A 12,329-nucleotide genomic window follows, 5' to 3' on the forward strand; every position below is an offset into this window, starting at 1 on the left:
ATTCATGTATTTAATTTTTTTAAAGTACCTCACTGAAACTAAATTCAACTTTCTCGAATTTCATCGGTAAAGTTGTGTAATAATTATGTAATAAATAAAGTATTATTATAAACAAAATATTATGTTCTTATTTATTAGTATTTATTATTCTGTATTACTGTTTTAAAACTTATCACTAAAAACGGTGTCGAAAAGTACTGAACTACAACAATAACAAAAAATTCATTTATATTATTTTAATTAATTGAATTTTTGGCTGGCCATACAGCTGTTCCGAGTATTGTAAAAAACACATAATCAGTGGTCTTGGAATTATTTGTTATACGACATAAAGTCGTACTAAAGAATCAAGCACACAAAGAAACGCAAATGAAATACTCACTTTATTTTGCTGATGAATTTATAATAAATCCACCCAACCTCGTATAAAAATGTCCGATCAAGTCACATCTCATGCGATATTCAATTCAAACTCATTTTGTTTAGTAGTATGGGAAAAACATCGAAAGTCACAGTGTGAAACTTGAACCCACGAAAACCACCGCTTAGAAATGAATACAGAAGATTATATCTCTCAGGGGATAATACCTAGTGGACTAGGTTCATCTTAGTCAGAAAGCATTGGCGTGAATTAGGGGGATGGGTGATACTGCAAATAAGGGGCAAATAAGCTGCTTATAGCAGAGCTTTGCAGTTAAGCTAGTTATGTTGTGGAAGTGCTTTTTTGAGTTGAGTGTGCCTGAACTGGGCGTTACGGATGGTATAGTTAACGTGAGGGATAAAGATGTGTTGTGAGGAGAATACAATGTTATTTCAATGTTATACAATGATATTTCAGATACGGAACAAACTGAACCGGAGAATTGTTGAGCCTGTGCTCAATGTCAGAGGTGCCAAAGCCTCTGGGGCGATCTCGCTGCTGGCCACGAAGGGCTGTGGTAGAGATCTTGAAAAGGTTGAGCTTAATATTTCACCTGGTATAGTAATCAAAAAGACACTCAAGGAGCCTGCGAGAGAGGAATATCTATTAGAAACATGTTAAAGAGGAAGGGGCCTAGAACTGAGACCTGGTGGAAGCCGGCGTCGATGGGGAAAGCACGGGTCGAAGAGGAACCGACTCTATATTGAAAGGTTCTGTTGAACAGAAATTTGTGGACCAAAATGCTCTGCATTGCGGAAAAGCCCAGCTGATGGAGCTTAAGAATTCAGTCTTTAAACCAGACAGTATCGACGGCTTTTTCCATGTCAAGTCTTAATGCCACAGTGGGCTGCTAATTGAAAAAGCTTACGCATATCTTATTCAAACTCATTGCAACTCACAATTGCTTTTATAACAGCTGAATGTCCATATTCATTTAATATACGGCAAAAATAATAAACTTAACAGCGATTTTAGAAGATTGTGTGCACCAATAAATTATTTTTTTAATATTTGTAAGAACCATATAAACATGTTTGAAAAGACTTAAAGAAAATAAAAGTATTAGAAATATAACATAAAACGTAAAGGTATTATATACAAAAATTATAGAAGTCACCAAATTCACTGATAACTGTTGACACTAATGGAATTTCCAACAAACTTCGCACCGATCTAGCTGTCAAGTCAATAATGACAGAAAAATCAAAATTAATTCATTAAACAGTTCATTATCTTGTTTACAAGCGTACGAAGGTATTTCGATTTTTGTGTTGTAGAAAAGAAGTTTTGTGATGGAGTTGGAAAAATACAAGTGGCTATTGTTCGAGTCCTAAGATTATGCTGTTGTGTTGAGATTACAGTACAAGAGCAGTATCCGCATTTTATCACCAAAAATTTATACACAAGTATTCATTTTTATTGGAGCACAAATTAAGTAGACATAAAGATTTCACAAGGTGTGAAGGAATTTCCAAATTTGATTGCACATTTTGAGTGTCAGCACATTCTACGATTATGTTGTGGGATCGTTGCTTTCAACAGTAGTTCACTGCTACAGTCTCGTAACATGATACTTAACTGCAAGGCCAATTTTAATTAATTATTTGTTGCTGGCCAAACCGGTTTTAACACACTCTATAGGGCATGCACCCACAACATCCCTTCCCCCTTCCGAAGGAGCGTTGACGCTCTTCAAAGAAACTTTGTATTATAAATTAGCGACATAACAGTTGGCGGTGAAGGCTGACAGTAATAATAATAGTTTACTAATGATTACAAATTTTTTGTTTTTCTTTTTTTTTGTTTTGTTCTTTTAAAAAATTTTTCCTTTAAAACTCGTTACAATATCATAGAATAAGAATTACAAATATTATTATCTTTCTTTCTCAAAATAAAAGCTATCTTATTGCCTTTTAGTTAAGTTTTTTTTTTTTATAATTATAATTTTTCGAAGGAATAAAAACAACAAGGTATATCATAATTTTTGTTTTACAATAAGTCTTAAACTTATACGAATTAAAAATGTTTCAAAAATATGTGTTTTTTAACATACAGTATAAGTACTCATTCTTATTAAATTCCCCTATATTGTTTTTCTACAAAAATTTCAACTGTTCACAATCGAAAACATAGTTTCATACATTTTTATTTATTTAATATAATTATTTCTTTTCGTTTTAATTGAAGCAAAAAAAAATTTTCCTTTTACTAATTACAAAATCTTATATTATATATATTTTGTCTTGTTAATATTAATATTCACTATTCTTGTATTAAATGTGTATAAACGTATACATTAAAAGTTTTAAAAAACTTTTACGAAATATTTTAAAATAAATGTATAAGTCGTTTCATATTATTTAAAAGTATTAAATAAATATTGTACATTATTGCTTGAAACTGTTTTAATATGTTATATTGATATATGTACTCAAAAATATTTTTTTATCTTTAAATATAATAATTATTTTAATGTTATAACTAATGTTTTTCATAAACAAATATTTTAATTAGTAGGCGGATACATTACGTAGTAAATTATATAATTAACATTATTATTATTTTTTTATATTCTTATTTGTAATAGAACTGTTTTTTCAGGACGTAATTCATAACTTTATATTAATACCAATATGCACAAAATAATTTTATAGGTTTACCCAGAATACCCACTAGGCATAAAACAATTTCTTTTTTTTTTTTAAATAGACTTAAAATATGTTTGAATATATTTTTTATTTAAATATTTTTATTTAAAATAGTTTTGTAAAATTTTATTTTTCTTACATTTTGTTTATAATATATGATCTTAATAGCATGTTTCCATATTAAATATTTTTATTTTACAAGTCTTAAAAAATTGCACATATTCTCATTATGTTTACTAAATTTATTTTTTTTTTTCAAAACATATCTCCAAATTGAATGTTTTTATTTTAAATAGTCTTTTAAAATTTTTTTTTTGGTTTATTTAAATTGTGTTCTTACATTTTGTATATATGATCCTCACCCATTAAGCACCAGGCAAGTTCAAACTTGGAATTTTATTGTGAAATTTTCAGGAAAGTCTTATTTTGTGAACACATGTTATAACAAATATATTAGTTTTTATGGACAGATGAAAACTTTTCGAAATATATATTTTTATATTATTAAGATATCAAACTAACATAAGTAACTAAAATAAAAAACAATGAATTAAATACTTTTATATATTTTTAAATAATTTTCAAAGTTAGCCGAGTGGTGTACCACTCGAAGGTACGAAATGGGTTAAGAGCATACTTCCCTATTAAATATTTTTATTTCACAATAGTCTTAAAAAATTGTATATATTGTAATAGTCTTTATTTTTATTTAAAAAAAAATCACCTTATAAATTCGCCTTAAAAATTCGCATTTTTAGTACATTATTAAACATATGTACTTTAAATTTCTATATCTTTTATACTGTAATCGTACGCAAACATTACCCGAATTCGCGACTCCGAGTAATATTCCACCGCGGCTCCAGTTAAGAGTTTATTATATTTCTTAAATTATTTCATTCTTATCTTAATTAATTTATTATTAATTTCTTGTTCTGTGTTTGTGATGTAGGCCTGTGAGGGAATAAAATATTTAATCCAATAAGAATGAAGTAAATGTTACAGACATTACCTCGAACTTCCTATGATAACATTAGAATAAGTATATTTGCTGCTGGTGGGCCGTTACTTGTTTTACTAGTAGAACTGATGGTTGGTAACAGCAATTGTAAAGCGTCCTTGTAAGGGATAATTAATCAAATGAATTATTTTATTTCGCATTAATTTTCATGCGATTACAAAGAAAAAAAAAATAATAGATTTTATATTTAAATATTAATTTTTTTTATACTGATAAGAGTAGGAAAGGTACATTGACTACATTTGTATTTAAAAAGACTTCTTGTCACTTTTCTAATTCACATTGATTTTTCAATGATATTGACACTGGGCGGAAGCAAAGGCAAACTATGTTTTTAGAACTAAGGTCAAGACACCAGGAGGCGAAAAGAAGTATATATTAGAAAAATATTAAGTGTATTAGAGAAAATAGTCCAGATAGATAAGGTATTTAGTAGCTCAGTCGGTAGAGCATGAGACTCTAACATAGGGCGTGGATCGAAGCCACACATTGGGCACAGAAATATAAGTAATTCCAACTAAGAAAAAAAAAAAAAAGAGAGAGCCTACATGTAAATTCTTACGAGTGTGTTCCATGTTGCAGGCAACATCGACACTATCGATCCTGTTATGTAGGCCTGTGAGGGAATATAATATTTAATCCAATAAGAATGAAGTAAATGTTACAGACATTACCTCGAACTTCCCGCGATGTCCATAAAGAATCAGCAAATGTCTCTGCCTGTGGTGTTGTTTTTTTTTTTTTGGTTAGGTGGCCGAGCAAGTCACCATTCGACCTCGCACCTGTTCATCTCATAATGTTTTTTTTGTTTGTAAACATTTTTCCTTTTTTATATATAAATATATAAATATTGCACTGATATCACTTATTTTTTTTCTTTACAAATTATTCATGTGCATTGCTCGCACAGACAAAATAATATATATGAAAATCGTGTAAAAGCTTTTGTTTCGTTTTGTTTTGATCGATATAATTGAGGCGAATTAGGTCGAAAGCACCAGTAAAGTTTGACTTAGATATAAAAATATGGTATTGCCAAGTACAAATAATACACTGATACATTTAAGACAAATTTTAACTTTATTGGAAGGAAAAAATAAAGTAAGCTTTCTTAGAGGTCATCACCCTCCAACAAATAAATAAACACAAAACAAAACCAGCAAAGATGGTTCAGTTAGACAAATTGACTATAAAAGAGCCAACGGAGGTTTGATTCGGTCTCTTGTATTTTGGTGTTTTCTGAGAACAGCAAGTGGGAAGTATCAGTTCACGTTCGTTATTAAAAGTCGACAAAAGAAAAATTTTTTAAACTTAATTTATGAAAAGTGAACAAAGTTTCCAAATTAATTAAAAATTGTTTTTTTAAACTTGACTAAAGTGAATAAAAAAATCCAAAAATTAATTAAAAAAAAATTTTTTTTTGATTAAATGTTGATTAAATTGAACAAAGATTCAAAGTTAATGATAAATTTGATTCAACGTTGATAAAATTGAATAAAAATGCAAAATTGATTATAATTTGTATTAAATTTTATAAAAAGTGCATAAAAACACAAAATTTTAACAAGAATTTGTTTTATTATTAAATTTTATAAAAAGTGCATTAAAACGCAAAAATTTTAACAAGAATTTGTTTTATTATTAAATTTTATGAAAAGTGCATAAAAACGCAAAATTTTAACAAGAATTTGTTTTATTATTAAATTTTATAAAAAGTGCATAAAAACGCAAAATTCTAACAAGAATTTGTTTTATTATTAAATTTTATAAAAAGTGCATAAAAACGAAAAAATTTTAACAAGAATTTGTTTTATTATTAAATTTTATTAAAAGTACATAAAAACGCGAACGAGGTGACTTTGATCCGTGGCAGATTGGCAGTTAATTCCAAATTTGCTGCTGTTTTGCTAACGGGATCTTGTCACTTGGTACGTTTTCTAAAGCAGAGTTTGATACTGAATCAATCAACTCTCTGATAGTTTCACAATAGTAGCTACTATGAAACTTCTACCGATAGACGATAGACTTTTATCTACTGAGTCGATTAGTAAGCAAATTTGGTATTATGAAAGTTGTGTAATAAAAAGGTTCATTACCATGTAATAAAAAGGTTCATACTTCACATAACTTCTTTTTGATTAAAACACAATTTCTTTTATATGATTTATTTTATTTATTTATCATTTTTGAGTTCCTTTATGAGACTCTATTGAGACTCACTGTAAATCAACTTAAGACTTTCAAAATCAAACTTATAACTCGAAGATCAACTTAAAAAACTAAACTTTACTTTTTGCTATATCGAACCAAGAAGGTTCGGTTTCTTATCTATTAACATAATTCTTATATACTTAAATTCTATTGGTTATTGTTACGATATAAAATCAATTATCGTAACGAGATGGCATCACTAAGGTGATCAGCTGTTTTGGAGCATGCGAAGAAAAAGCGGAGAGATAGAAAAAAGCGCGTGCACATGTAATAATTAATTGATAATTGAATAAATGATTTTGAATAAATAAAATAGAATTATATAAACACAGAAATATAACAGTGGCGACGAGGAAAACTTTTAAAGTGTAAAAAAATAGCAAGATGGCAGAGCAACTTGCTGATATTCTGAAACAAATTCAGAATCAAAATCATCAAGACAATCTTGCAATGCAGAATCTTATCGCAAAATTGTTTAAAGAAGGAAAATCAGAAGTAGCGGAGCATTCATCGTCAACATCCAAGCCAACAGAACCAGAATTCATAATTGAAGCACTTGCATCAAACATCACAGAATTTTGTCACGATCCAGAAGATAACATTACATTTGACACTTGGTACATGCGGTACGAAGATCTGTTTCTAATCGATGCTGCAAAATTGGATGATGCCGCAAAAACACGATTGCTTTTACGTAAATTGAACACCATTGTTCATAATAAATACATCAATTATATTCTACCAAATCATAGTCGTGATTTTACTTTTAAAGACACAGTAGAAAAACTCAAGAAACTTTTTGGAAATCAGATTTCACTATTCAATACTAGATTCAATTGCTTACAGATAACAAAGCAGCCCTCACAAGATTTCGTTACATATGCGAGCATGGTTAATAAACAATGTGAATTATTCAAACTGAATGATTTAACTACAGATCAATTTAGGTGTCTAATATTCATTATGGGGTTAAAGTCACCATCAGAATTTGAATTACGCACAAAAATGTTAAATAAATTGGAAAATGAAAGCACGAAAGTCACGTTGGAGACCTTATCAACAGAATGCCAAAAGATACTAAATTTAAAAGTCGATACAATGCTCATAGAAAGCAATGCACAGGTAAATCGTTTACGTGTCAATAACCATAAAACTGAAAAACAAATCAAAAATAATGGCAAGTCAAAAGAATCTTCAAGTTTACCGAAAACACCTTGTTGGTTTTGTGGTGAATTTCATTACTCGCGGCACTGTCCATTCAAAAATCACAAATGCGACAGATGCAAACTTGTCGGGCATAAAGAAGGATATTGCAAATACCGAAAAACTCAAAATGAAAATTCAATTCAAAAAGCATCTTTACTACAAACAAAGTCAATATGATTAAACGCAAATACATATTAGTCAAAATTAATGGCACACCATTAAATTTGCAACTTGACACAGCATCAGATATAACAATAATTTCTGAAGACAATTTCAAAAAAATCAAAGCCGATAATGTTAGCGAATCAGAACATACAGCACGCAGCGCAACAGATGAGTTACCATTGTCAGCAAAATTTAAATGCAACGTAGAATTTCGAAATCAATAGCAAAGTTTAACTTGTTTTGTTACTCCTATACAAAATCTCAACGTAATGGGTTTAGATTGGATACAAGAATTAAACTTATGTAATATGTCAATCAATTCTATTTGTAATAGTATTTGTCAAAATCAGGATAGTATTCAATTGTGTTCAAATCCGAATAAAGATACTAACCTGAAACATTTTTTTTCAGATGTATTCGATGGCAAAATGGGGTTATGCACTAAAACAAAAGCAGTAATCACAACGAAACCAAACGTTCAGCCAGTATTTAGGCCAAAGGGTCCAGTTGCATATGCGGTACAACAACTAGTTGAAGATGAACTCAAAAGACTCCAAGAATTAAAGGTTATTTCACCAGTAAACTTCTCCGCATGGGCAGCACCTATAGTTGTTGTGAAAAAAACAAGCGTAAACGTACGCATATGTGCTGATTTCTCAACTGGTCTAAACAACTGCCTCGAATCACATCAATACCCATTACCATTACCAGAAGATATATTCTCAAAATTGGCAAATTCAAAAATATTTAGCCATATAGATTTATCGGATGCATTCTTACAAATCGAGGTTGATGACGCATCGAAACATCTACTAACAATAAATACACACATCGGGCTATTCCAGTACAACAGAATGGTTTTTGGAATAAAAACATTTCCAGCAATTTTTCAACAAATGTTAGCAGGACTAAATTGCACTGCATCATATATTGATGACATATTTGTTTCCGGTAAAACAGCATCTGAACATACAGACAATTTATATGCAGTTCTTACAAGGCACGTGATAATGGGTTTAAATTAAAATACGAAAAATGTAATTTCTTTAAAACTGAAATTAAGTATTTAGGGTACATCATTAATCAAGAAGGGTTAAAACCTGATCCAGAACGTATTGCCGCTATCAAGCAAATGCCAGAACCATCAAATATTACAGAATTACGTTCTTTTCTTGGCGCAATAAATTTTTACGGGAAATTTGTTCCGAAGATGCGTGACTTAAGAGGACCACTTGATAATTTACTTTTACTTAAATGTAAAATGGAAATGGGACGCGATACATCAGAAGTTTTTCCATCATCTTAAAGCTATAATGTCATCAAATTTATTATTATGCCATTATGATCCAAATCAGAAGCTAATTGTAGCTGCTGACGCATCAAACTATGGGTTAGGCGCATGCATCATGCATGAATATTCAGATGGATCCATTAAACATATTTCCCATGCTTCACGTTCTCTCACTCCGGCAGAACAAAAATATAGCCAGATAGAAAAAGAAGGACTTGCACTCATATTTGCAGTTACCAAATTTCATAAAATGTTGTATGGAAGAAGATTTATATTGCATACCGACCATAAGCCTTTACTGACTATTTTCGGTAGAAAAACAGGCATTGCTATACATCAAGCTAATCGTCTTCAAAGATGGGCAATTCAGCTTTTAGCATACGATTTTGAAATAAGATTCATTTCAAAAAACAGTTTCGGATACGCTGATGTATTATCTAGACTTATAAACAACAACGAAAATATTTCTGAAAATTACGTTGTAGCATCAATCAAATTAGAAAGAAGTGTAAATTCAATTATAGTTAACACTATAAATACTTTACCAGCAAAAGATCCAATTCTAAAACAAATAATATATTATATTACAAATGGTTGGCCTAACAAAACAATAAATAATAGAGAATTACAAGCATTTTTACACAGGAAAAATGAGTTATCATTAATAAATGAATGTGTTGTGTACGGTGAACGTATTGTTATCCCACAAGTCTACAAAAAACGTGTATTTAAACAATTACATCGTGGTCATCAAGGTATTGAGCGTACCAAGGCATTAGCACGGAGTTTTGTATATTGGCCAAACATTGATACTGATATAAAAACATTTATTCAAAATTGCAATCAATGTGCCAATGCAGCAAAGATGCCTACGAAAACATTACTTCATTCTTGGCCCACACCAAGCGAACAGTGGGAGCGGGTGCATATAGACTATACTGGACCGATAGAAGGATGGTATTTTTTGGTCATTGTCGACGCATATTCAAAGTGGCCGGAAATTGTTCAAACAAAAGCAATGTCATCACAAGCAACCGTGAATATTTTAAATGATATTTTTGCCCGATTTGGTCTGCCAAAAACAATCGTATCAGATAATGGAACACAGTTTCGTAGTGAACATTTTGAAAAATTCTTAAAACATAACGGCGTTGAACATCTATATTCCAGCCCTTACTATCCAATGTCGAATGGTCAAGCTGAAAGGTTTGTAGACACTTTCAAAAGATCTTTAAAAAAATTAGAAGGAGAGGGGACAATCACACAAAATTTATGCACATTTCTTCAGACATATCGTTCAACACCGAATGTAAACTCACCAGAGAAGCGATCTCCAGCAGAAGTCATGTTCGGAAGGAAAATGAGAATAAATTTAGATTTGCTGCAGCCAAAAAAGCTACACAATGCAAAGTTAAGTCCAAATAAATTCAAAATGGAAAAGCAATTTAACAAAAGGCACGGTGCCAAGGAAATAAAATACTTTCCATCAGATAAAATTTACGCCAACATTCCAAATGGAGTTAACCGTTTCAAATGGATGCCAGGGGAAGTCATTGAGAAAAAAGGAAAAGTAATGTACAATGTTATTCTGAACAATGGAAAATTAATTCGAATTCATTGTAATCAATTACGAAAGCGCTACCACGACCAAAATAATAACCACAGGTTTTGGGAAGCTGCACTAGATGTGTATGACTTACCGCAACAATCAGATCAGTTTAAAAAAGCACTCAACAATCAGACACTGCCTAATATTCTACCACTATCGATATCGCCAACCGAGTTACCCATAATGCCTACAACAATTTCAACACCTACATCACCTGTTCTTCGTAGGACAACACGTAATCGCAAAGCAGTCACTAGGTTTCAACCACAGTAAAACATTTCGAAAAGGGAAGGTGTTACGATATAAAATCAATTAGCGTAACGAGATGGCATCACTAAGGTGATCAGCTGTTTTGGAGCATGCGAAGAAAAAGCGGAGAGATAGAAAAAAGCGCGTGCACATGTAATAATTAATTGATAATTGAATAAATGATTTTGAATAAATAAAATAGAATTATATAAACACAGAAATATAACAGTTATAATAATAAATAATTCTAATTTTACCTACTTATTCTATTGGTCAAGTATCATGTGTTTCAATGACACACTTTTTAAATAGTAATACTACGGGCGATCATATTGCATCTGCATTGCATACAATATGATTGCGGAAAACACAGTTTACTTTCATGTGTTCTAAATGTGGAAATACAAATAGCCAAGCGCATATTGTAATGCGGCAGAATATTTGTCATAAAGAAATGACATAAAGGCGAGTCGAATTACTTAACTCGCTGAATATTTAAAAGTGGCTTTTTGGGTTTCCATGTCATAAATTACACATGGATTGAAACTTAAGTGTTTTGGGTAAATGTGTCATGCTGATTACCGCACACAGCACATTGTGTGTGGTCAAGGTTAATATGACACTACACTTGATAGACAAACATGTGCACTATTGTGAATGATATCAGGGTTTTAGAGCGTGCACCTTTAATCGAACTTATTTTGTTATTTTGTTTGTATTGTATTCGCTAAGAAACATTAAAATTGAATTCAAATTCTTTTTAAAATAAATAAAAATATATTTTATTAATACGAAATTATTATTTAATATTACATTACATTAGCAAACTAAAGTAATATATTAAAATTAAGCTTTAATATTCCAAAAATAAATATGATTACATATTTTTATATTAGTTTTAATATTTTTATAATTTGTATTTATATTTACATTATATGTATATTAAATTAAATTAAATTAGTAAAATCCATATTTTTTTAAGCATTAAAGCTTAAAGCATTGAAGCTTAAGAGACCGATATTTACATCTTTTGTCGGTATTTTCGATAGCCAAATTTAATTTTTCTTGTATTACAGTAAGTTTTTGGTCACAATACTCTTGCCTCCCTTCACTAAAATGTTTTCAATATTTTCTAGGCGCCTAAACTATTAAGCTCAATCGTAATTTTGTCCCACATTGGTCTGGAATGTGTCTGGATATTTCTCCATATTTGCAACAAGTTTTACTATCAGCTTTTTATTTATTTATTTTTATTTTTATTAATTTTTCCCTACAACAAAATTTATTAATTTTATTATTTCTTAATTTTATATAAATATATTATTCGTTAAAAAATATATCTAAGAAATTTGAAAAATGATTATTTGTATGTTGAAAATATTTGAATAAATATACATAAAAAAATAACAAAACAAAAAAATGCAACAATCATTATTCTCAATATACATATTACTCATTACACTTTAAACCAGATATATTAAAGGATATACTATATTATATTAAATCTA

The 12,329-nt window shown here is 29.9% G+C and overlaps 2 protein-coding genes and 1 long non-coding RNA gene across 4 annotated transcripts; 2 read left to right on the forward strand and 1 right to left on the reverse strand.

The window, feature by feature from the left end:
- Positions 1 to 3,598: 3,598 nt before the first annotated feature.
- LOC119686469 lies at positions 3,599 to 4,942 on the reverse strand. Of its 2 annotated transcripts, none has more exons than XR_005252928.1 (4): positions 4,765 to 4,942; positions 4,653 to 4,706; positions 4,082 to 4,187; positions 3,599 to 4,023 (listed from the first exon to the last, which is right to left on the reverse strand). It is a non-coding gene; the product is annotated as an uncharacterized LOC119686469 (long non-coding RNA). The 2 variants fall into 2 exon arrangements; XR_005252929.1 differs by having other exon boundaries at positions 4,639 to 4,706.
- A 2,999-nt stretch (positions 4,943 to 7,941) lies between these two features.
- Positions 7,942 to 8,978, forward strand: LOC119675332 (uncharacterized protein K02A2.6-like). Its single transcript, XM_038086524.1, has 2 exons — positions 7,942 to 8,676; positions 8,736 to 8,978. Exons 1-2 carry the CDS (start codon positions 7,942 to 7,944, stop codon positions 8,976 to 8,978), a joined length of 978 nt encoding a protein of 325 aa, XP_037942452.1.
- A 7-nt stretch (positions 8,979 to 8,985) lies between these two features.
- Positions 8,986 to 10,845, forward strand: LOC119675334 (uncharacterized protein K02A2.6-like). Its single transcript, XM_038086525.1, has one exon. It carries the CDS (start codon positions 8,986 to 8,988, stop codon positions 10,843 to 10,845), a length of 1,860 nt encoding a protein of 619 aa, XP_037942453.1.
- The last annotated feature ends 1,484 nt before the right edge of the window (positions 10,846 to 12,329 follow it).

The sequence above is a fragment of the Teleopsis dalmanni genome, chromosome 2, assembly GCF_002237135.1.
Source record: "Teleopsis dalmanni isolate 2A chromosome 2, ASM223713v2, whole genome shotgun sequence".
NCBI lineage: Eukaryota > Metazoa > Arthropoda > Insecta > Diptera > Diopsidae > Teleopsis > Teleopsis dalmanni.

Excerpts from the sequence above, each read along its gene's own strand:
- LOC119675332 (XM_038086524.1), top strand. The coding sequence starts at position 7,942 with ATGGGTTTAGATTGGATACAAGAATTAAACTTATGTAATATGTCAATC. Across the intron at positions 8,677-8,735 it reads ATGCAGTTCTTACAAGGCAC|TATTTAGGGTACATCATTAA; the intron begins GTGATAATGGGT and ends ACTGAAATTAAG.
- LOC119675334 (XM_038086525.1), top strand. The coding sequence starts at position 8,986 with ATGTCATCAAATTTATTATTATGCCATTATGATCCAAATCAGAAGCTA.